Source organism: Balaenoptera physalus (assembly GCF_965194825.1).
Source record: "Balaenoptera physalus genome assembly, chromosome: 19".
NCBI lineage: Eukaryota > Metazoa > Chordata > Mammalia > Artiodactyla > Balaenopteridae > Balaenoptera > Balaenoptera physalus.
Window position 1 is genome coordinate 40,105,085 of NC_138900.1, and position 20,734 is coordinate 40,125,818.

Here is a 20,734-nt window from a genome sequence, read left to right on the forward strand (position 1 = left end):
AGGAAGTGCCCCCTTTCCCCTCCCCCATCTCACTGAAAACTTTACACCACTTACATTGTTGCAAAACAAATAGAGCCGTGGTCCACACTTCCCCATCCCTCCTTCCCTGTGTAAATGGCCGCCAGAGTCTGTGCTTCTGTAGAACCAATTAATTCTAGGAATTTGGGGGGCGCAAGAGCACCTATGTGCTCTTGCCTCCCCCCACCCCCATACGTACACAGCCAAGGCTACAGGCTCCCAACAACCCGATACTGTGGTGAGCGGCGCGGGGAGGCCCCCCGCTCTCATGCAATCTCCCTGTCCCCTGCAGAGCTGGCCAAGAGGTACCTGCAGCTGCTTAGGACTTCTGCCCAGCAGCGCTATGCCGACAGGACCCCCGGACCAGGGCAGCCGCTTGCCTTCCCCCAAGCCTACATCCCTCCAATCTTGCAATGGAGCCGGGCCTCAGCACCCTTCGACACTCAGGAGGGGGCCATTACAGGGGACCCCAAGGCAGAAGATGGCACCGACGTGAACATTCGGGACCTCTTCAATACCAAGGCCAACAGGGGCCCGAGAGTGATGGTGCTTCTGGGGAAGGCGGGCATGGGCAAGACCACGCTGGCCCACCGGCTCTGCCAGAAGTGGGCTGATGGTCAGCTGGACCGCTTCCAGGCCCTGTTCCTTTTCGAATTCCGCCAGCTCAACCTGATCACGGGTTTCTTGACGCTCCCCCAGCTCCTCTTTGATCTGTACCTGAGGCCTGAGGCTGGCCCCGAGGCTGTCTTCCAGTACCTGGAGGAGAATGCTAACGGAATCCTGCTCATCTTTGATGGGCTGGACGAGATCTTCCACCCCTGCTCCAGCAAGGAGACTGCAGGCCCTGAGGACCCAGCATCAGCCCTCACCCTCTTCTCCCGCCTCTGCCGTGGGACCCTCCTGCCTGGCTGTTGGGTAATGGCCACCTCCCGTCCAGGGAAGCTGCCCGCCTGCCTGCCCACCGAGGCGGCCACGGTCCACATGTGGGGCTTTGACGGACCGCGGGTGGAGGAGTACGTGAGCCGCTTCTTCAGCGACCAGCCATCCCAGGAGGCAGCCGTAGCAGAGTTGCGGACAAACAGACGTCTCTGGAGCATGTGTGCCGTGCCCGCTCTGTGCCGAGTCGCCTGCCTCTGCCTCTACCGTCTGCTCCCGGGCAGCTCTCCGGGCCAGTCTGCGGCCCTCCTGCCCACCATGACCCAGAACTACGTGCAGATGGTGCTAACCCTCAGCCCCCGAGGGTTCCTGCCTGCCGAGTCCCTGCTGGGCCTCGGGGAGGTGGCCCTGAGGGGCCTGGAGACAGGGAAGGTCATCTTCTCTGCAGGTGACATCCCTCCACCCGTGATGGCCTTCGGGGCTGCCCTCGGCCTGATGACCTCCTTCTGTGTGTGCACGGGACCCGGGCACCAGGAGACAGGCTATGCCTTCACCCACGTCAGCCTGCAGGAGTTTTTTGCTGCCCTGCACCTGATGGCCAGCCCCCAGGTGGACAAAGATACACTCTCCCAACATGTCACCCTCACTTCTCGCTGGGTGCAGCGAACCAAAGCTAGACTGGGCCTCTTAGACCACCTTCCCACCTTTCTGGCTGGCCTGGCATCCTGTGCCTGCCGCCCCTTCCTCAGCCTCCTGGCACAGCAGGACGAGGCCTGGGTGGGTACCAAGCAGGCAGCAGTGGTGCAGGCACTGAGGAAGTTGGCCACCCGCAGGCTCACGGGACCAAAGGTTGTAGAGCTGTGTCACTGTGTGGGTGAGACACAGGCGCCTGAGCTGGCTGGCTTCACAGCCCAGAGCCTCCCCCATCAAATGCCCTTCCACAACTTCCTGCTGACCTACGCCGACCTGGCCGCCCTGACCAACATCCTAGGGCACAGGGATGCCCCCATCCACCTGGATTTTGAGGGCTGCCCCCTGGAGCCCCGCTGCCCCGAAGCCCTGGCCGGCTGTGGGCAGGTAGAGAATCTCAGGTGAGAGTAAGGACAGGGGAGCTCTGGGGAGGACCTGGGAACATCCCTGGGAGAGAGCTGGACTTTCGGGAGAGCGGAGGCCAGCCAGTCTCGGCAGAACCCTGCTGAGGAAGACTGAGGAAGAATCTTGAATATCAGAACAGAAAGGTCCCTCCGTACTGCCCCTTAGCCTGTGACACAGTGAGGAAGCTCCTTGCCTCTCCAGGAACTCTGGGGTCCAGTTAGATCTCCTCTAGTCATGGTTTCTGGATTCAGTCTTTCCCTCTCTTTCTCTCAGTCATGGGCTGGAGCATCGGACCCAGGCTGTGCTATTAGAGCCTCTTTGCTTTGGACAGGGTATTTAACCTCTCAGCCTGAGTTTCTTTATCCCTAAAATGAATCAGTAATAATACCTACTTCACAGGGTTGTTGGGAGAATGAGATGAAATAATGCATGAAAAACACTTCGTGCCACAGTTCCTGGCACAGAGTAGAGGCGCGATACGTGTAGTAGCTAGAGAAAAGTTTAGGCTGCAATAACAAAGAATCCCTCCCCCACATAGACAGTGGATTCAATAATGTAGTTGTTTTTGTTGTGTTTTCCATAAGTCTTCTCTTATGGAAGACTCAGAGGTAAGTGGTCCACGTCAGTGGGATGGCTCAGCTCCACATGGCCATGAAGAGACCCAGGTCCCTTCCATGGTTGCAGCATCATCTCCTTGGGCATCTTGATCTGCATGGTCAAAGCTGGGTCACAGACACATCTGTGCTCTGGCTTGGGGGAAAGTAAAGAGAGAACACGGATTAGACATGCCCAATGTGTTAAAGCTCAGTCCTGGAAATAGAGCACATCCTTTCCACTCACATTCCAGGGGTGACAACACAGTCGGAGTCGTATGGTCACACTGAGCTGCAGGGGAGGCTGGGAAACACCACCTCTGGCTGGGAAACCATGTTCCCAGTTATAGCTACAGTGGAGAATGGGTTTTGGTAGACGATTAGCAGTGTCTGCCATGATATGTATTTGTTACTACTACAATAATTACAGCAACAACTACTACTATTGCCATTACTGGATTAAATTCCATCTCTCAGAGGAGGGAATGGATGATGAACTCTAAGCCCTGCCCACCATTGATCTTCTGCCACTTCACCTCTTCCTGTGGCAGCTTTAAGAGCAGGAAGTGTGGGGACGCCTTTGCCGAAGCCCTCTCCAGGAGCTTGCCGACAATGGGGAGCCTGAAGAAGCTGGGGTGAGTCAGGGCTGGATCCTCAGCAGGCGATGCTTGGAACTCTCCTCCCGCCCCTCAACCCTACACAGGGCAGATTCCTGGTCTATCCCCTTTCCCATCCCCATCCTTCCCACTATCTTTGCTTACCCTGTAGGTTAGCAGGAAGTAAGATCACTGCTCAAGGCATCAGCCACCTGGTGCAGGCTTTGCCCCTCTGTCCACAGCTGGAAGAGATCAGGTGAGTGATCTCCAGGAGGGCTCGCTGGCTGAGGGGAGGATTCACTGTCCAGGTCCCAGGGCCCCCCCTTGAGACTGGACTGGGTCCTGTATATTGCATTAGGGTCTGGCCACTACTTTTTCAGTGAGACCCAGAGAGGAGAGGCATCAGTCCAAGAACTGGGTGGGACTGGATCCAAACACAAGGCTCCCAGAGACCCCAGAGAAGTGCTAATATTTTGGGACATCTTGAAGGAGCTTGAGTTTTGAGGGTCCCTCCCTTTCTGTGACCCTGAGAGAAGGGATGGCGTTGTGTAGGCAGGTGCTGTGTGGGTACACATAAAGGCATGAAACACACACATACATCCACATTCATGCACATATGTGCACACACACTTGCACTTGCCTGCTCACTTAAGTATATGCCACACATACATGCACATGTGCAGCACGTACATGCCTGCACACTTAGATCCACATACACATCTAAGCACGTATGTGTGAATATACTCCTGCCCTATGTCTGTGATGAGTGGCCTGAGAAGGATGGGACCAGGGATCCTCCTCAGCAGCTCTCTGGCAGGACCACTGCTACCTAACATGGCACCTTTATGAGATTTAGAAAAGACACTCTTTCATCCAAGCAGATGCAGCCCAGCACTAGGGTGCACTGCTTGTTGAGTGGAGCATTAGCTGGTCCAGAGCTCTGCTCTGTCCCCTCTGCTGGGTGTCTTTGTTCAGGATCACTCTGGGTGATGGGGGAAAAGATTAAGGTCACTCATGGACTTCCCTGGTGGCGCAGTGGTTAAGAATCCGCCTGCCAATGCGGGGGACACGGGTTTGAGCCCTGGTCCGGGAAGATCCCACATGCCGCGGAGCAACTAAGCCCGTGCACCACAACTACTGAGCCTACATTCTAGATCCTGTGAGCCACAACTACGGAGCCTGCGTGCCACAACTACAGAAGCCTGTGCTCCTAGAGCCCATGCTCCGCAACAAGAGAAGCCACCGCAATGAGAAGCCCGGGCACCAAAATGAAGAGTAGCCCCCGCTCACCACAACTAGAGAAAGCTCGCGCACAGCAAGAAAGACCCAACACAGCCTAAATAAATAAATAAATAAATTTATAAAAAAAAAAACAGATTAAGGTCACTCTCAATAATTAAGAAAGAAAAGTAAATGTCAACAAGTTCACTATTTCTGATCGTTTGTCCTGACCAAGTGATTACACACAGAGGCACCCTTATACTCTTCAGCTGTTTTGTCCCTCTAGCTAGGAACCCAGGCAGGGCTGTTTGTGGACCCCATTTGACAGGTGGGGAATGTGAGGTCAGAAAGGAAAGTGCTTGGCCTAGGGCTTTGGGTGAATCAGGGCCAGAGATGAGGCTGGAAGCAGCTTCTCCTGCATCCCAGTCTGCTCATCACCTGGGAACCAAGAGGCCCTGCTGAACTCAGGCCTCAGGCACATCCCAGACAGAGCCTAGAGAGCAGGGCGCTGGGTCCCCTCATCCCACCTCATGAGGCCTTCACAGTCCATCATCTGGATCCCTTGGGCCACCAGGCAGAAACTCTCCCAGAGGGACTGAACTGGGATGGAAGTGAGGCCATCAGAGGGCCTTTCCTCCTAGCTGGGCCTGCTGGATACCACGGACTTCTCGTGGGCCCCTATCTTGTGTCTCCTGCATGAGGATGGCCACGCCTGTCACCTGCCACCTGGGGCTCCCAAGTCTCCCAACCCCAGGGCTGAGGGACTGGGCCTCGGTCTCCCTGCAGCTTTCGGGACAACCAACTCAAGGACTGGGAGGTGCTGAACGTCGTGGAGGTGCTCCCTTGCCTGCCGCGGCTCCGGAAACTTGAGTAAGCTGTCTTTCCACCACCCCCGCCTGAGTCACCTCCCCCTCCTCCCTTGGGGAGCAAAGAGAGTCTGGGGTGGATGGGATGGGGGATTCACTCCTGACACCTTTGCCACAATCATGCAGGCTGAGCCTCAGCAATGTCTCCGCGTCAACCCTACTCTCCTTGACGAATGTGGCGGTCACGTGCCCTACCGTCAGGATGCTGCAGGTCAGGTGAGCAGGAGTAGGGTCCTGGCCTTCAGGGTCTTGAGAAAAGGGGAGGAGAAAGTGGGGATGGGAAAAGGAGGAGGCCACTGGTCTGTAAGACCTACGTGTGCATGCATGAGTCTGTTTTACTCACATCAGTATCTCCAGAGCCTAGCTCAGGCCTGGCACCTCGTACTCAATAAACAGTGAATGAGTGGAAAGATAAATGGATAGACGGATGGATGGGTGGTTGAGGGAATGAATCAACAAATCTAGGAACAATAGGCAGAGTGGAAGGAATCCTGAGTCCCATGTCGCTCTCCGTGGTGCTGAACTAGCCAGTTCGGGTCATGGGGTAGATGACGTGTCATGCCTCTTAATCCCAACACTGTGGCTCCTATAAAAACTCTCAGCATTCCTAACTTCTATAATTTTTGTAGCAAAAATTGTTTTCCTGACTTTTTAAAACGCTCAGGATTCATCTAGCAACGACATAGTCACAATTTTACATGTCTGATATTGAGCACTTTTGCCAGTTCTGTTGTTTCTCTGTCGATTACCAAATCAGCTTTCTCTGGATGTTTGGGGCAACACAGGGTGCACAGGTAGGGGGTGATGTACTGGTTTCACGGCTCAGTGTCTGACCCTGCAGGAAGGCGGACCTCATCTTCCTTCTCTCCCCACCCACAGAGACGGCTACAGAGCTACAAGGGTAAGAAGCTAGGGATGGGGTGGGTTTGGGCTCATTCTGAGAAGCAGTCTGGGCTTAGGTAGTTGTGGGGAAAAGTGGCAAAAAGAGCTTAGGAAGAGCTGGAATGCGGGGATTTTTCTTTCCCCTGGGAAATGACTTCCTTCTCAGAGTTGGCCAAGGACTTAGCTTCCTCTAGTGTCTCTGGACCACATCCAGCTCCTGTGATAAGCGGGCATCATCAGAAGTCTCAGAGTGAATCAGACCCTTAGGGAGGACATGAAGATACGGTGAGACTGGCGATACTATGCAGGGAAAACTTCCAATTAAAAAAGGAGGAAGGCAATTATGGTACCAACATCTTAGACTTGTTCTGAGAATTAAATGAATTAACACATTTAAAGTGCCTAGAGCACTGCTGGCATCCAGTTCCCATTCAAGCGCCAGCTGTTCCAGCTGTGAATGGATTCCAGCTTGGCCAGTCCTTACTGGACAGAAATAGGGAAGTTGCCTTCCCGTGAAAGAACTTTCTGTGTTTCCCTCACACCCCTCCCTGTGAGACTCAGAGACACATGAAGTTGTACGTCCTCATGCAAGTCCTTTCCCTGCTCTGAGCCTCAATTTCCTCACCCATACAGGGATCTGGGAGGACCAATGTCTTTTTACCCTCTGACTGCATAGAACTATGATGCCCAATACGGTAGCTACTAGCCCATGTGGCTATTTAATTTTATATTAATTAAAATTAAATAAAATGAACATTTCAGTTCATCAGCCACTTTAGCCACATTTCAAGTGCTCAATGGCCACAGGTGGCTAGCGGCTCCCATAGTGGATGGAACAAATAGAAAACATTTCCATCATTGCAGAGAGTTCTTTTGGACAGCACTGATCTAGAAGTCTATGGAAATCCATGATGTTCCAGCATCCCTGCAGCCCCAGTCCTCCCCTGGCCCAGTTGGAGAGAACGCTTGGCGGTGCCTTGGCTTCCCACAGCCTGCACCCACATGCAGGCCATGCTCCTGGACTTCTGAATCACAGATGGTACATCTACAAATGGAGACTGTGGCATCTTAGACAATAGCAGCTTCTTTTCACTAAGCTTGCACTTTGCGCCTATGGTGGGCACTTGACCATACATCGTCTCATTCAATCCTTCCATCACTCTATGTGTTGGATGTTGTCATCCCACTTTAGAAAAGAGAAAACTGGGGCTCAGATGGGTGAAGTGACTTACCCAAGGCCATACAGCTATATATGGCAGAGCCAGAATTTGAATAAAGGTCCCAACTGACCTTAAACCTTTTTCCCTGCTGCTTCGCTGAAGCACCTTTAGTACCTTCAGGCAACCATCTTTGTTATTCATTCACTGTGGGTCATGCTATAGGGTCTTCAGTTCCTAGAAACCAAGGGAAGAGGTTTGGTCCATCAGGCCCTGGACTCCTGAGCCCAGGCCACTGTTGGATTTGTTCTTGCCAGAGACCCAGACCTACAGGGAAATGCCAACCAGAGGAAAGAGGCTCAGAGGAGAAGCCTGGCACTCAGGTACCTCAGTGGGATGGGATCCATTGCTTTGAGGGGAGGGATATGATATGGGGGGAGGGTCCCTACCCAGAGGAGGCATGGCAGGGGCAGGGAGGATCAAGGGAAAAGCAGATGTGGAGCGGGGAAAGGACATGAGTAACGCATCCCGGCCTGAACAAGGAGCACTTGTCATAACAACAATAATAGCTGTAATTTAATGGGCCCTTGCTTTGTGCTTGGCACTGTAGTATCTTATATCCATTACCTCATTGTGATTCTTTTGAAAACCCTACCAAGTACACATTATTAGTCCCATTTGACAGAGGAGAAAACTGAGTCTCAGATAGGTTAGGTGCCTTATCCCAGGTCACCCAGCTACTGAAAAACAAGGCCAAGATTAGACCCAGGCCTGCCGGCCTCCTGGCTCCTCCAGCTCCTTCCTGGTAGCTGCACTCAGAGCTACAGGAGGCATAGCGTAGCTTCTTACCTTGAGCCTCTCGTCCCTACCCCCGCCGCAGGCTCCAGAAGTGTCAGCTCGGGGTTCATGATGTGGAAGTACTCATAGCCCAGCTCCGGGAAGGTCCGCACCTGGATGAAGTGGAGTGAGTATCATGGGGAGCGCTGGGACAGGAGACAGAAAGGGAGGGCAGGGCAGCGTAGGCAAGGCCTCAGCTTTGGGTGGACGGTGTGGGGAAGGGCATGCTGCTTCATTAAGAATTTGGGGGAATCAGATCATCCTAACAGCTACCATTATTTAACACCCGTCCTGTCCCAGGTGCTTTTACATACATCCTCTCATTTAATCCTTCTATCTCTATGATGTAAGTACTGTTACTATGTGCATTTTATACTGGAGGAAATTAAGCCACGGAAAGGTAAATTTGCTCAAGGTCACAAGGCTAGGAAGAGTCTAGGCCAGGGTTCAGGCTCAGACAGTCTGGCTCCTGGCCTCATCCTCACTGAGATCTGCGAAGCAGAACCCTCATCACATGTAGGTCTTATCTTCCAGCCCACAGCCCTCAGGGTCCCCTCACCCTGTCTTCCTCCCAGAGTAGCATGAGATGACCTTCTCTTTTTGGACTGGAGAAATTCCCATGATGTCCAGCTCCTGAGCAGAGCCTTTGAGAGTGGGGTTTGGGGATTGGTGGAGGTCCTGTCATGTCACCGGGAAGGGACCGCTGCCACGATCATCCCAGGAAATCAAATGGGCATGAAGGTGGGGTGATGGAATGCCATCATGTATTTTGAGTGGCCCCACCCTAGGGCGAGATGGAAGGGGTGAGGGCTGCCTTGATGACCAAAGCTTGAGCCTCGACCTTGTCCCATGGGGAGAACCAAGACAGGATTAGAAGGTGGTGTTTACCCAACTCACATACTTCCACCCATCTCGCCACCACCAAGCCTGTCCCTCCCCCAGTTTTCTCACCTGCAGGTGTGCCCCGTCACCCAGCTGGTCACACAGACCAGATGCCTCTCAACTCCCTTGCCCTCCTCCTATAGCCAGTCATCCTGAGTCGACCTACCCCCTATATAGTTCTCAAAACCGTTCTCTTGGGGACTTCCCTGGCAGTCCAGTGGTTAAGACTCTGCACTTCCACTGGAGGGGGCATGGGTTTGATCCCTGGTCAGGGAACTAAGACCCCACATGGTCTGGGACTAAGATCCTACATGCTGTGCAGCGCTGCAAAAGGAAAAAAAAAAGTTCTCTTTTCTGCATCCTCTTCATCCACCTCCCTAGTCCAGACCACTCTCACCTTTCACTTGGATACCTCCGCACTAGGCTCCCTGCTTCCACCCTGGCCACCTCCACCTGGCAGTGAACTGCCTTTTACTGCCTGCCCCCTTCCCAGTGCTCAGGATAAACCCAAATCCTAAAATCCTGTGTGATCCAGAACCGTGCCCCCAACCCCACAAGCCCCATCTGACCCCACCCTCCCACTCCATCTTGAATGCAGACATACCAGCTCTTTTTCAAGTCCTCTAATATGCTATGCCATGGGATCTCTGACTGTACTGTTCCTACTGCCAGGAACACCCTTCCCCCATCTCTCTCCCACCCCTTACCTAATGAACTCCTAGTTTTTCTAGCAAGTAGCTCAAACATCAGGCAAGCCTTTCCTGGTCCCCAGACTAGATCAGATTTCCCTATAAGCGTGGAGCTCATCACAAGAAGTCATTATGTAGGTTGCAGCATAAAGAAACAATTGAGGATGGGGCCTTGAAGTCAGGCTGCCGGAGTTCAAATCCCAGGCCCAACTTTGAGCAAGTGTTTTAACCATCGGTTAACTCATCAGTAAAATGAGGATAATAATAGTGCCTACTTCATAGGGTTGTTATGAGGATTAAATATCCAATAATTGTAAAAGCATCCAGGACAGTGCCAGGCATGTGGTACGCAATCTTTCAATGTTCATTATAATTGAGTCTCATTTGTTGGAGGGATGCTTTGCCTGTGTGAACGCTGAGGGTTGAGGGGCAGCACAGGACATCAGACCCCTCTGTCTCAGCCTCTCAGGGAACCGGCTGGAAGATGAAGGCTGTCAACTGATGGTGGAGGCTGCACCCCAGCTGCACATCGCCGGGAAGCTGGAGTGAGTGGCCCACCCCACTGTCGGCTACCAGGGAGGGCCCAGGAGAGCCCCAGCTGGTCCCTGCCACCCCTGGTCCCCGTGCCCACAGTCACCAGAAACAGGGCTGCTCCACCGACCAGCTCTGCTTTTTCCCCCAACTCCAGCGTAGTTGGAGTGGTTCAACCATGCCTTGCCTGTGCCTCTGGCATGAGCCGCTTTGTTCCAGTTATTAAAATCCCTTGAACATGTAGAACGTGTTCACTGTACATCAGTAGCTTGTGTTCCAGTTTGTCCTGACAACAGCCCCGGGTGGGGCGGGGTGCAGAGTTGCACTGGGGCAGCGCTAGGGTATTGGGTGGATGGGTGCTGGGCTGTTGGAGTGGGAAGTGGTGCAGTGGGATATGGTTTTGGGGTGAAGGGGTGGGTCGTTGTGGTGGTGGAATGAGAAGAAAGGGTAGTAGGCTATTGGGCGTGCTGTGGTATAGCATGGTGTGGGCTAGGGGTGCTATTTGGGGGGGGGGTGGGATGTGTTGGGGTCTTAGCGGCAAGTGGGAGTGGGAGTGGGGGAGTGTTGAGGTTAGGGTATCAGTGGTTTGGAGTCTTGGCTTTGCATTTAGACCCTGGCTCTGTCACTCAGTAGCTTTGTGACCCTGGGAAGGTAGCTTCATATCTCTTGGCCTCAGGTTCCCCATTGGTAAAATGGCATTTAAATGGTGGTTATTTTTCAGAGCAGAAAACTGAGGATCAGAGAAGCAAAAACAGCGAGTCAGCTCCTACTGCTCCAGATGGAGAACTTTATTCTCTGTGTGGGGCAGGAGGTCATATGCCTCATGGCTCACCCTTTAAGACCCCCCTGGTTAAGGACCCAGGACATTCCACGAGTGACAGCCAGCCAGCTGCTGAGCCAGGAGGAGGCGGCTGGAGCTGTGTGGGGCTGGGGACTCCAGCCGCCCGCTAATGGCCGTCTCCCTCCTCCTCTCCGCAGCCTCAGCAGCAATGGGCTTTCTCTGGCCGGGGTGTGCCGTGTGCTGAGTGCGGTGAGCACGTGCCGGACGCTGGCAGAGTTCCACGTCAGGTAGGGACTCCCAGTGGACCACCATCACCCACTCTCACCTCTAGCGTGGAGCTCTTGGGCTCTCCTGTCATTCTCTCTAAGTCCTTGGGATTCTTTCTGGCCCCAGGCCTGTGAGACCTGTAGAAGATGCTGCTAGTGCCCCGCCCAGACCCCCTTTACAGCTGGGCGTCCGTTCCCAGCTGCTGTGGGTGTTGGCTGCGCACAGCTTATACCTCCTCCAGAGAAATGCCCTGGGCCGATAAGAGCCAGGGATGCCTGGGAGGTTACACACCCCCTTATCCTCCCAACCAGGAGTGGCCAATGGCAGAGGCAGAGGTACAACCCTCCGGCCCCCTTACCTCCGGTGGGACAAACTTTTAGTGCTATTGACGTTACCAAGTCCAAGCTCGCTCTGCTTGCCGCAGGACGGGCCAATGAATTGGAGACGAGGTGCTGAGGCAAGGAAGGCGACTTTTTTCGGAAAGCCGGCAGACCGAGAAGATGGCAGACTAGGGTCTCCAAGAAACCATCTTATCGGGGTTTGGATGCCAGTTTCTTTTATAGAACAGAGAGGGGGAGGAGATGAGGAAGTAAAAAGGCCATACGTTTTGCAAATATCCCCTGGAATGGCCAGCCTCGGGGAGGGGATGTGTTAATTTCTTCTTTCCTGCAGCCGGCCACAGGGGGACGGGGTCAGGATGCTTCCCTGAACAAAGGCACTTTGGTTTAACATTCAGGCAGAGGGGCAGGGTTCTCCAAGGCAGGCCATTATGTACCGACAGTATCCTTTTGGCGAACAAAAGCAACGGGGAGCAAAGGTTAAAGTAAAAGAAACAGATCCAACAGGTAGTCAGATTTGGCTCTTCTGTTACATTCATGCTCCCTGTGGGATCAGGCTGAGGACCTGCCCTGTTCTGCTTCCCTCGGTCCCTTACTGGTTTCTCCTGAGATCAGGCCCTCAGTACATCACGTACACAGTGACCAAGTGACTGTGCTTCTAAGGGAACCCGACCTCAGACAGGGCCCAACCTTATTTCTGTAAGTCTCCGCATTCAGTCTGGGCAGCTGAGGACAGATGCTAATTAATGTCAACACAGTCCCCACCCATAGGGGCTCTCCTGCTTTGAACACCCCTTAAAGGAGGAAATGGAGACCAGATTCACCCACGAGGGTGGTACTAGGGGCCTTGGTTCACTGTATATAATGATTCAGTAAAGGCCCCTAGGGCGTTCCAAATGACACTGCGTTCACTTCTAGGAATTTATAATGAAGGAATCACCGTGACTGTGCAAACACTTTGACCCGCAGGGATGTTCACCTCAGTATTGATTATAATAGGAAAAAAATGAAAATAACTTAAATCTTTAACAGTAAGATATTAGTGATACTAGTTAAGTAAACTAAGTTGCCTCCAGAGAGAAGAACTGATGGAACCATGATATAGCTGCAGCTTTAGTGTGGAGGGATGACTCTGGCATATTAAGTAAACATAAAAATTTTAATTCATCAGGGGGAATTCCCTGGTGGTCCAGTGGTTAGGACTCGGTGCTTTCACTGCCGTGGCCCAGGTTCAATCAGATCCCACAAGCCACGCGGTGTGGCTAAAAAAAACAAAAACAAAAACTTAAAAAAACTTTTTTTTTAATTCCTCATTTTTATTATAAAGCTTTTCAATCAAACCGAAAGCTAGAGAGAATGGTGTAATGAACTCCCCAGCTCCCACCAATAATTATCAACATCATGTAACCCTTGCTTCATCTGTCCTTTGACATATTAATTTTTAAAAGGGAATCTAAATTTAATCCCATCTTTGAAGAAAGAAAAGGAAAGAATATTAACTGCATTAAGAAGACAGAAGACTTGAAGGACCCACTCCACATGTTATCATGTGATATCAGTGATAATTGATATGTGGAAGAGATTGTGGGTGATTTTTCTTTATTTTCTTCTTATTTTACTATATTTTCTAAGTTCTCCAGAGGGAAGAAGAATAACTTTTGTCATGGGAAATGTATATATAACATTCACTTGGAAAGGCGAGGTTAGGGATGCTCTGGACTCTGTGTCTGTCCCGACCTGGCAGTGGCCTCACCGCACAGGGGTGAGTACCCTCAGGCGAGAGAAGACATCAGGGCAAAGTCAGAGGAAGCGCCGCAGCTAGAGGCAGGGGGATGGCACCTTAGAGGTCCCTGGAGGCCAGGCTAAAAATATGACGCAGCAGCAGCTGGGCCCCCCAGCAGCTGCCTCCTCTCTCCCCTCCTCTCTGCAGCCTGCTGCACAAAACTGTGGTCCTCAAGTTTGCCACAGAGCCGGAGGAGCAGGAGGTGACCCAGAAAAGGTAGGGCCAGGACCGTCCCCTCCTTGACCACCACAGCTGGACAGTGTAACTCAACAGCCGGGGGGCCTTGACAAATTCACGAAGGCACAAGAAGCCAGCAGGCTTGGCTGGGGATGAAGCCCTGAGGGGAGGCTCAGAGGACAAACTGCCTCCCCATTTCCCAAGTGGTACCTGAAGAGGGCCCTGGGATGCCAGGTGCAGACGGTAGACTGGGGCAGGGGTGGGGTAGCCAGAGAGCTACGCATGGGAGATGGAGGCCCTTCAGCCTAAACCCAGAGGATCGCCTGGCCTGTAGCTCTGATTCTGGTCAGAACTTCTGGCTCCCTTTGGCACAAGGACCCTTTAGAGGGTGTTTGCCTCCACCAGGGTTCCTTCCTGGATTGCCCCAGGCCAGCACCTGAGCAGAGACTCAGCTCTTTGCTACTCAGTGTGCACCTACAATCTCTTCTGTAGGGTCTGAGCTTTAGAAGGCTTGCTTGTAGCTGAGGCTGACATCTTTGAAGGCATTGCTGGTGATGAGATTAATGATCCTAAGAGCCAAGGTTAACTGAGCACTTACTATGCACCAAGCAGCAAACTCAGGCAATTCACCTATGTTCTCCCAGTACCAGGCTAAGTGATTTGTCCCAGGTCACACAGCCAGGAAGCCGAGAAGCCCAGCTGGAACCAAGGTCTGACTGTCCCCAGGTCTCATATAGGGATTGAATGGTGGGAAGTGAGGCTAAGGCTGGAGTGTGAGGCAGTGGATGAGTTGTCTGCTCAGCATGGCCTTGGTGTGTGTCCCTCCAGGGCTGCGTTTCCTGACAGCCTTACGTTCCAGATGCCCTCTGATCCGCCCCTGTGCCCCCCAAGGATCAGGTACCATGATGGCCTGCAGGCCCCGAGCATGGTTCCCGCCTCCCCACTTCCTGGGCACAGAGCCTGTCCCCGGGTCCCCAGTGCCAGGTGCTCCCCAGAGGACACAACCTGCTGTCATGTCCTGGTTTTCCTGCCTCCCGTCTTCCCCGCCCAGCCCACCCCAGAAGGGGCTCACACGGCAGGCCCCCAGTCACCTTCCCTGCCCACGGTTCCCACCCCCTTAGCTCCCCCGACCTCCAGTAGCTGAGGGCTTGTGGGAACTCTGGACAGAGAAAATGGGGAGCATGCGGCCCCTTCGTTCCCGATCCTGAGGCCTAGGCCTGGGGACTCAGCTCGGCCCCCCCCAGGGCTCCCATCACAACTCTTCCAGCCTCCTCTCTGATTCTGTGTCCATCTGAATCCCCCTCCCTGTCTGTCTGTCCTCCTCTGGCACTCAATTTCTCTCTCAGTCTCTTTCTGTGTCTGTCTCCTTCCCTCCCTCTCTTATCTCGGTGTCTCCATCTTGGTCTCTCTCTGTGTCTCTGACTCTCTCTGGCTCTTCTCTGCCCGTGTGACATCTCACGTGTGCTGTGTGTCGGTCCCTCTTTGCCTGTCCGGGTGCCCGATGCGTCCCAGTCCCCTTTCCACAAGCCTCTCTGCCTGTGTATCTGGGGGTGGGGGGCCCCGCTCGCCTCTGTTGAGCGGGGCAGGCACTGCAGGGCTGTGGTCCTACCCTCCCTAGGCTGACACACTGTGCCCTGCAAGCCCAGCACCTAGAGCACCTCTGCAAAGCACTGGGAGGAAGTTGCTGCCTCTGTCACCTCGAGTGAGTGGTTGCTGGAAGGCGGGTGGTGGGGCCCATTAGTGGGTAGGTGTTGGTGTGTTGCGTTTTGTTCTGTGTTTTAAGATTTAGGGTCATCTATTCTTTCCCCGCTGCAATCAGGAACCCCTTAGAGAACCTGGTGAAAGTTGTGACTCTTCCCCCTAAAATACAGGTTCCCCCATGTTTGACACTCTCTGAAGCCCAAGCCTAACCCCTCAGGGGTCACAAACCTGAGGATAGGAACCCGAGGGGAGGGACTTCCCTGGGGGTCCAGTGGTTAAGACTCCACGCTTCCAATGCAGGGGGCGCGGGTTGGATCCCTGATAGGGGTACTAAGATCCCACATCCACATGCTGGGAGACCCCAGCTGACCCCGTGCCATGTGCTGAGATCCGGCCTGGCAGCCCAGGACCGTATCCCAGTTTCAGGAGAAGCTGAGCGACTGGGGTGGAGGGCGAGCTCCTGCTGTCTCCACCCTCCGCCCTCCGCTGACCTGTCCTCCGCCCTTGCCCCTCCCAGCTTATCAGGCAATGCTCTCGGGGACAAAGGTGCGGCCCTGCTGGCTCAGCTGCTTCCGGGGCTGGGCGCTCTGCAGTCCTTGAAGTGAGTAGCCCTGTGGGCAAAGCCTCTGAGGTTTGATCTCATCGGGATGAGAGGAGGTGTGTGGGAAGGGGGGGATGGAGATGACGGGGTGGGGGGGTGTCCCATCTCACTCCCTCCCGGGGTTATCGTAAAGGTTACATCAGACGATGCACGTCAGCCACCCGGGCCAGTCCCTGACGCGTGGCAAGTGCCCAGGACAGGGTAGTTACTATTGCATTTCTCACTAAAATAGACACTGGTCTCTGTGACTCAACGATCCAGCTTCTGAGTTAGGCCTTCATTTCTCAAACCTGTCTCCCTGTCTCTGCGCAGGCTCTCTGGGAGGCCCAGGCAGGCAGGGCTGGGAAGTATTACCTGATTAATATAACAGCTGGCAGCCATTCTGGCCCTGGGGGGGCGGGGAGGGGGAGGGGGAGGGGGGAGGGGGGGGGCCCTGGCCAGGTAGGCAGGGAGGGTTTGGACTAGAGAAGACACCCAGGAAGGGTGTCCGGGGAGACTTGAGAGCCCTGAGCACCTGGCAGAGAGGGGGGAGATGTTCGCTACGGGAGGGAGGCCCTGGAAGGAGGCCGTGAACCCCCAGACTTTGCCTGCAGCCAACCAGAGTTTCTAGGCCCTTAAAGGTCCCTGAGTTCCTGGCTCACATGCCCCCTCCTCCTCCTCCCTGGCTCTTCTGGGCCCAAGGGAGAGGCTTCCTGGCCGCAGGAACCTGGTCACAGACCCTAGGTTCCTAGTGTCCCTGGACAAATTACATCACCTTCTCTGAGCCCCTGGTTCCCAGTCAGTTAACACAGAAACTCTGGAGGCGGTGGCTATGGTTTTCGCTGTAACCAGTGCTGTAGCCTGTGGGCACTGCCTGCTCAGGCCGCCTTTCGCTGGGAAGCTGGGACCAGAGGAGGTTGCCTCTGTTCCCGTTCAGGGCCTGCGGGGGGGTGGGGGTGGGGGAAGGCCTCGCTGCCATTGCAGGCAAATTTTATGCAAATTGGAGCTTTCGGGCAAATCCCCCGTGACCTTCTCAATACTGAGAATGCCTGGTGTGATCCCAGCCTGTGAGGTCTGCACTCGCCTGCCAGTCTCCCAGTGCCCGAGGAGTGCAGCGTTACGTGGCAAATATAAACCACCAGGACAGACTGACCACGAAAGAAAGGGAAAGCTCTGTCCCTGCTCCTTGAACAAGAGGCCCCACATTTTCACTTTGCACTGGGCACTGCCCCTCCTTGATCAGGTGGGGAAACTGAGGCACATGTCTGGCTCATAGGCGGAGGGAACCACTGAGTTCCAATCTCAGCTCTGTCACCAACATGTCTCATAATCTTGGGCAAGACCTTGCTGCTCTCTGGACCTCAGTTTCCCCATCTGTGCAATGGGGAGTTGGCAGAGGTGCTCTGACCATCCGGGGTTCAGTGTGTTCCATCATCTGGAACAGGGAGGGACAGCCCTCCCCTGCCCTGTGCTCTGACCACAAAGAGGGTGTTTTTGAGTCCTGAGTGACCTCTGTCAGCATCGTCCCTCTGATTCTCCAGCCTCAGTGAGAACGGTTTGTCCCTGGATGCTGTATTCAGTTTGACCCAGTGCTTCTCTACTCTGCCGTGGCTTTTGCACTTGGACTTCAGGTGAGAGTGTCCCTGGGACCCCACTCTGTCCCTCATCTGTCCCATTCACGATATAGCATCCTCAGAGCCCTGGTATGATACCAGGTCCAGTGAACATGCAATGCGTGTCTGTGAAATGAATGAATAGACGAATGAGTGAAATATAGCTCCAGGGACACTCAAATTTCTCCAAATTCACCACGGGGCACAATCCATCGACTCTCCCATACTTACTCTCTGGATTGTTCTGGGAGACTTTTAAGGAAACTGGGAGCTCCCTGGTGGGAGCTTGAGTTCTCAGGGACCCGCCTGAATTGTGGGGTCTCTGGAGCTGATGAGAGTGTAGAAGGGAAGGCACCTAGCCAAGCGGCCCCGGGGAAGGCAAAGCAGATCATCCATGGTTTCAGGTGAAGTCCATCTATTCCTCCCCTCCGCCTTCCAAGAATGGGTGTTACGGTAGCAGACAGACCAGGTTCAAATACAGGCTTACCACTTACCTGCTGTGCCGCTTTGAGCAGGTCACTGCATCTCTTGATACCTCAGTTTCCTCATCTGTGAAGCAGGGGTAAGAACACTTCCTTAAAACCATAAACAAGACGAAAAGACAACCCTCAGAATGGGAGAAAATATTTGCAAACGAAGCAACTGACAAAGGATTAACCTCCAAAATTTACAAGCAGCTCATGCAGCTCAATATCAAAAAAACAAACAACCCAATCCAAAAATGGGCAGAAGACCTAAATAGACATTTCTCCAAAGAAGATATACAGATTGCCAACAAACGTATGAAAGAATGCTCAACATCACTAATTATTAGATAAATGCAAATCAAAACTACAATGAGGTATCACCTCACACTGGTCAGAATGGCCATCATCAAAAAATCTACGAACAATAAGTGCTGGAGAGGGTGTGGAGAAAAGGGAACCCTCTTGCACTGTTGGTGGGAATGTAAATTGATACAGCCACTATGGAGAACAGTATGGAAGTTCCTTAAAAAACTAAAAATAGAACTACCATATGACCCAGCAATCCCACTACTGGGCATATACCCTGAGAAAACCATAATTCAAAAAGAGTCCTGTACCACAATGTTCATTGCAGCTCTATTTACAATAGCCAGGACATGGAAGCAACCTAAGTGTCCATCGACAGATGAATGGATAAAGAAGATGTGGCACATATATACAATGGAATAGTACTCAGCCATAAAAGAAATGAAATTGAGTTATTTGTAGTGAGGTGGATGGACCTAGAGTCTGTCATACAGAGTGAAGTAAGTCAGAAAGAGAAAAACAAATACCGTATGCTAACACATATATATGGAATCTTAAAAAAAAAAAAAGTTCTGAAGAACCTAGGGGCAGGACAGGAATAAAGACGCAGATGTAGAGAATGGACTTGAGGACACGGGGACGGGGAAGGGTAAGCTGGGACGAAGTGAGAGAGTGGCATGGACATATACACACTACCAAATGTAAAATCGATAGCTAGTGGGAAGCAGCCCCATAGCACAGGGAGATCAGCTCGGTGCTTTGTGACCACCTAGAGGGGTGGGAGAGGAGGGGCGGGAGGGAGACGCAAGAGGGAGGAGATATGGGGATGCATGTACACGTATAGCTGATTCACTTTGTTATACAGCGGGAACTAACACACCATTGTAAAGCAATTATACTCCAATAAGGATGTTAAAAAACAAAACACTTCCTTACCTCACAATTTTATTGTGAGAATCAAAGGAAATCATATCGGTGGTGTGCTTTGTATGTATATTTACTGTCCTATTTGCTGAGAAAACAGGCCACCATCCAGGTCTTCCTTGACCCAGCCTGTCTGGTCTCTTGCCGCTGCCTCGGAAGGGGGCCCTTGGCCCTTTCTCAGGCTGCCGCCTCCTCTCTGCCTGCAGCTCTGAGAGCCAACGCGTCATCCTGAGAGGTGATGGAAGAGACAGGTAAGGAGGGAAAGCTCTGAGGTTGGGGGGCCTCCCCTCTCTCTCTCTGGTCCCCATTTCCTATAGGTGCCCCCAACCCGCAGGCCCATGCTGACTGTTAGCCCAGGTCTGGCAGGCTGGAATTAATCACTTCTGTAACCCCCTCCCCCATATAAATATGCAGTAATCAGCTGCTTTCAATCTTTTCTAAGAAGGAGTGCACATGGGAGGGAGGGGCTGACTGGAGATGCTGCAGCAGAGCAGGTGTTAGGAGAGCGGATGTGTGGGAGGGTAGAGGGGAGCCGCTGTGTTTCTGCCACTGAGGACCTTTGCAGCACTTTGCAGCGTCCTGACTTCATACGAATCCCTGCCCTTTCACACTCTGAGTATCACATTAGAGAAGCCAAGAACCGTTGGTGCTCTGAAAAAGTTTCCACATCTTTGCAGTAAACAAGTTATTTCTCCGCAGGTGTTCCCGGCTGCCCCCTAGTGGAGCCCGGCACCCTGGTCTCACATGGGCAAAAGCACAGGGCTCCTAAAGCGGGGCCAGCTGGGCAGAGTGCATTTCCAGCTAATGTGTTAGAGAAAAACACTGCCGTAGCAGGTGGGCTGCCTGAAGCCGGGGTGGTATTGCTTGCCGAGCTAGGGTCTCCATTTCTGGGAACTCTCTGTGTTCTTGAAGCCAAAAGAATTGAGGCACAGAGAAGTGGATGATACCTACAGCAGTGGTCAGAAAGAGGAGGGCTCTGTCCTAGCTCCCCTCGACCTGCTCAGGTGCTGCCCACCCGGATGGGTATAAGCTGCTGGCGTCCTCACTCTGGCTTCCCTTCCCTGGGCCTTAGTTGCCCCATCCGTACAGGGAGGGGCTTGACTGTCCCGAGGGCCCCTTCCAGCCCCGACTAATGAGTCTAGTCTTCCAATGTGGATGCTTTGAACTTTCCTTTCAAAATGATTTCCCCACTCCTAGGGATCTGTTGGCTGCTGGATCTTTGCCAGAGTTCCAAGCTGGAGCCCAGTTCTTGGGGTTCGGTCAGCGCCGCATCTCCAGGAGCTTCTGGTACCATCTTACTCACTTCTCGTTTAGGGGTAACCACAATGGGGTAAGGGGTGAGGGAGTGGAGAGCCTGGGGGCTGGGAGAGAGGGGAAAGAGAGTTTGAGAGAAGAGGGAAGAAAGACGGGCAAGTGTGAGGGCTGGTGACGGGGCTGCTGGCTCCAGCGTTCCCTGTAGAGAAGATTCTGTATTGTTTTCTCCGAAGACTTCCCAGCTCTGCCATGAGGGGCTGCGAGACCCTGGCTGGGCTCCTCCCCTCTCTGGGGCTTGAT

At 53.2% G+C, this 20,734-nt stretch overlaps 1 protein-coding gene across 4 annotated transcripts in view; it reads left to right on the forward strand.

The window, feature by feature from the left end:
• Positions 1-20,734, forward strand: part of NLRC5 (NLR family CARD domain containing 5) — a 90,005-nt gene that overhangs the window by 38,493 nt on the left and 30,778 nt on the right. For 3 of the 4 annotated variants that reach the window (XM_082436969.1, XM_082436968.1, XM_082436970.1), the window contains 17 exons: positions 311-1,985; positions 3,134-3,217; positions 3,351-3,434; positions 5,186-5,269; positions 5,392-5,481; positions 6,107-6,166; positions 7,622-7,687; positions 8,185-8,268; positions 10,174-10,257; positions 11,222-11,311; positions 13,560-13,628; positions 14,418-14,486; positions 15,208-15,291; positions 15,808-15,891; positions 17,412-17,501; positions 19,387-19,431; positions 20,378-20,467. In XM_082436969.1, the coding sequence (XP_082293095.1) occupies positions 311-1,985; positions 3,134-3,217; positions 3,351-3,434; positions 5,186-5,269; positions 5,392-5,481; positions 6,107-6,166; positions 7,622-7,687; positions 8,185-8,268; positions 10,174-10,257; positions 11,222-11,311; positions 13,560-13,628; positions 14,418-14,486; positions 15,208-15,291; positions 15,808-15,891; positions 17,412-17,501; positions 19,387-19,431; positions 20,378-20,467 (2,932 nt within the window). The remainder of the gene's footprint in view (positions 1-310; positions 1,986-3,133; positions 3,218-3,350; positions 3,435-5,185; positions 5,270-5,391; positions 5,482-6,106; positions 6,167-7,621; positions 7,688-8,184; positions 8,269-10,173; positions 10,258-11,221; positions 11,312-13,559; positions 13,629-14,417; positions 14,487-15,207; positions 15,292-15,807; positions 15,892-17,411; positions 17,502-19,386; positions 19,432-20,377; positions 20,468-20,734) is intronic. The other variant, XM_082436971.1, reaches the window with a different exon arrangement.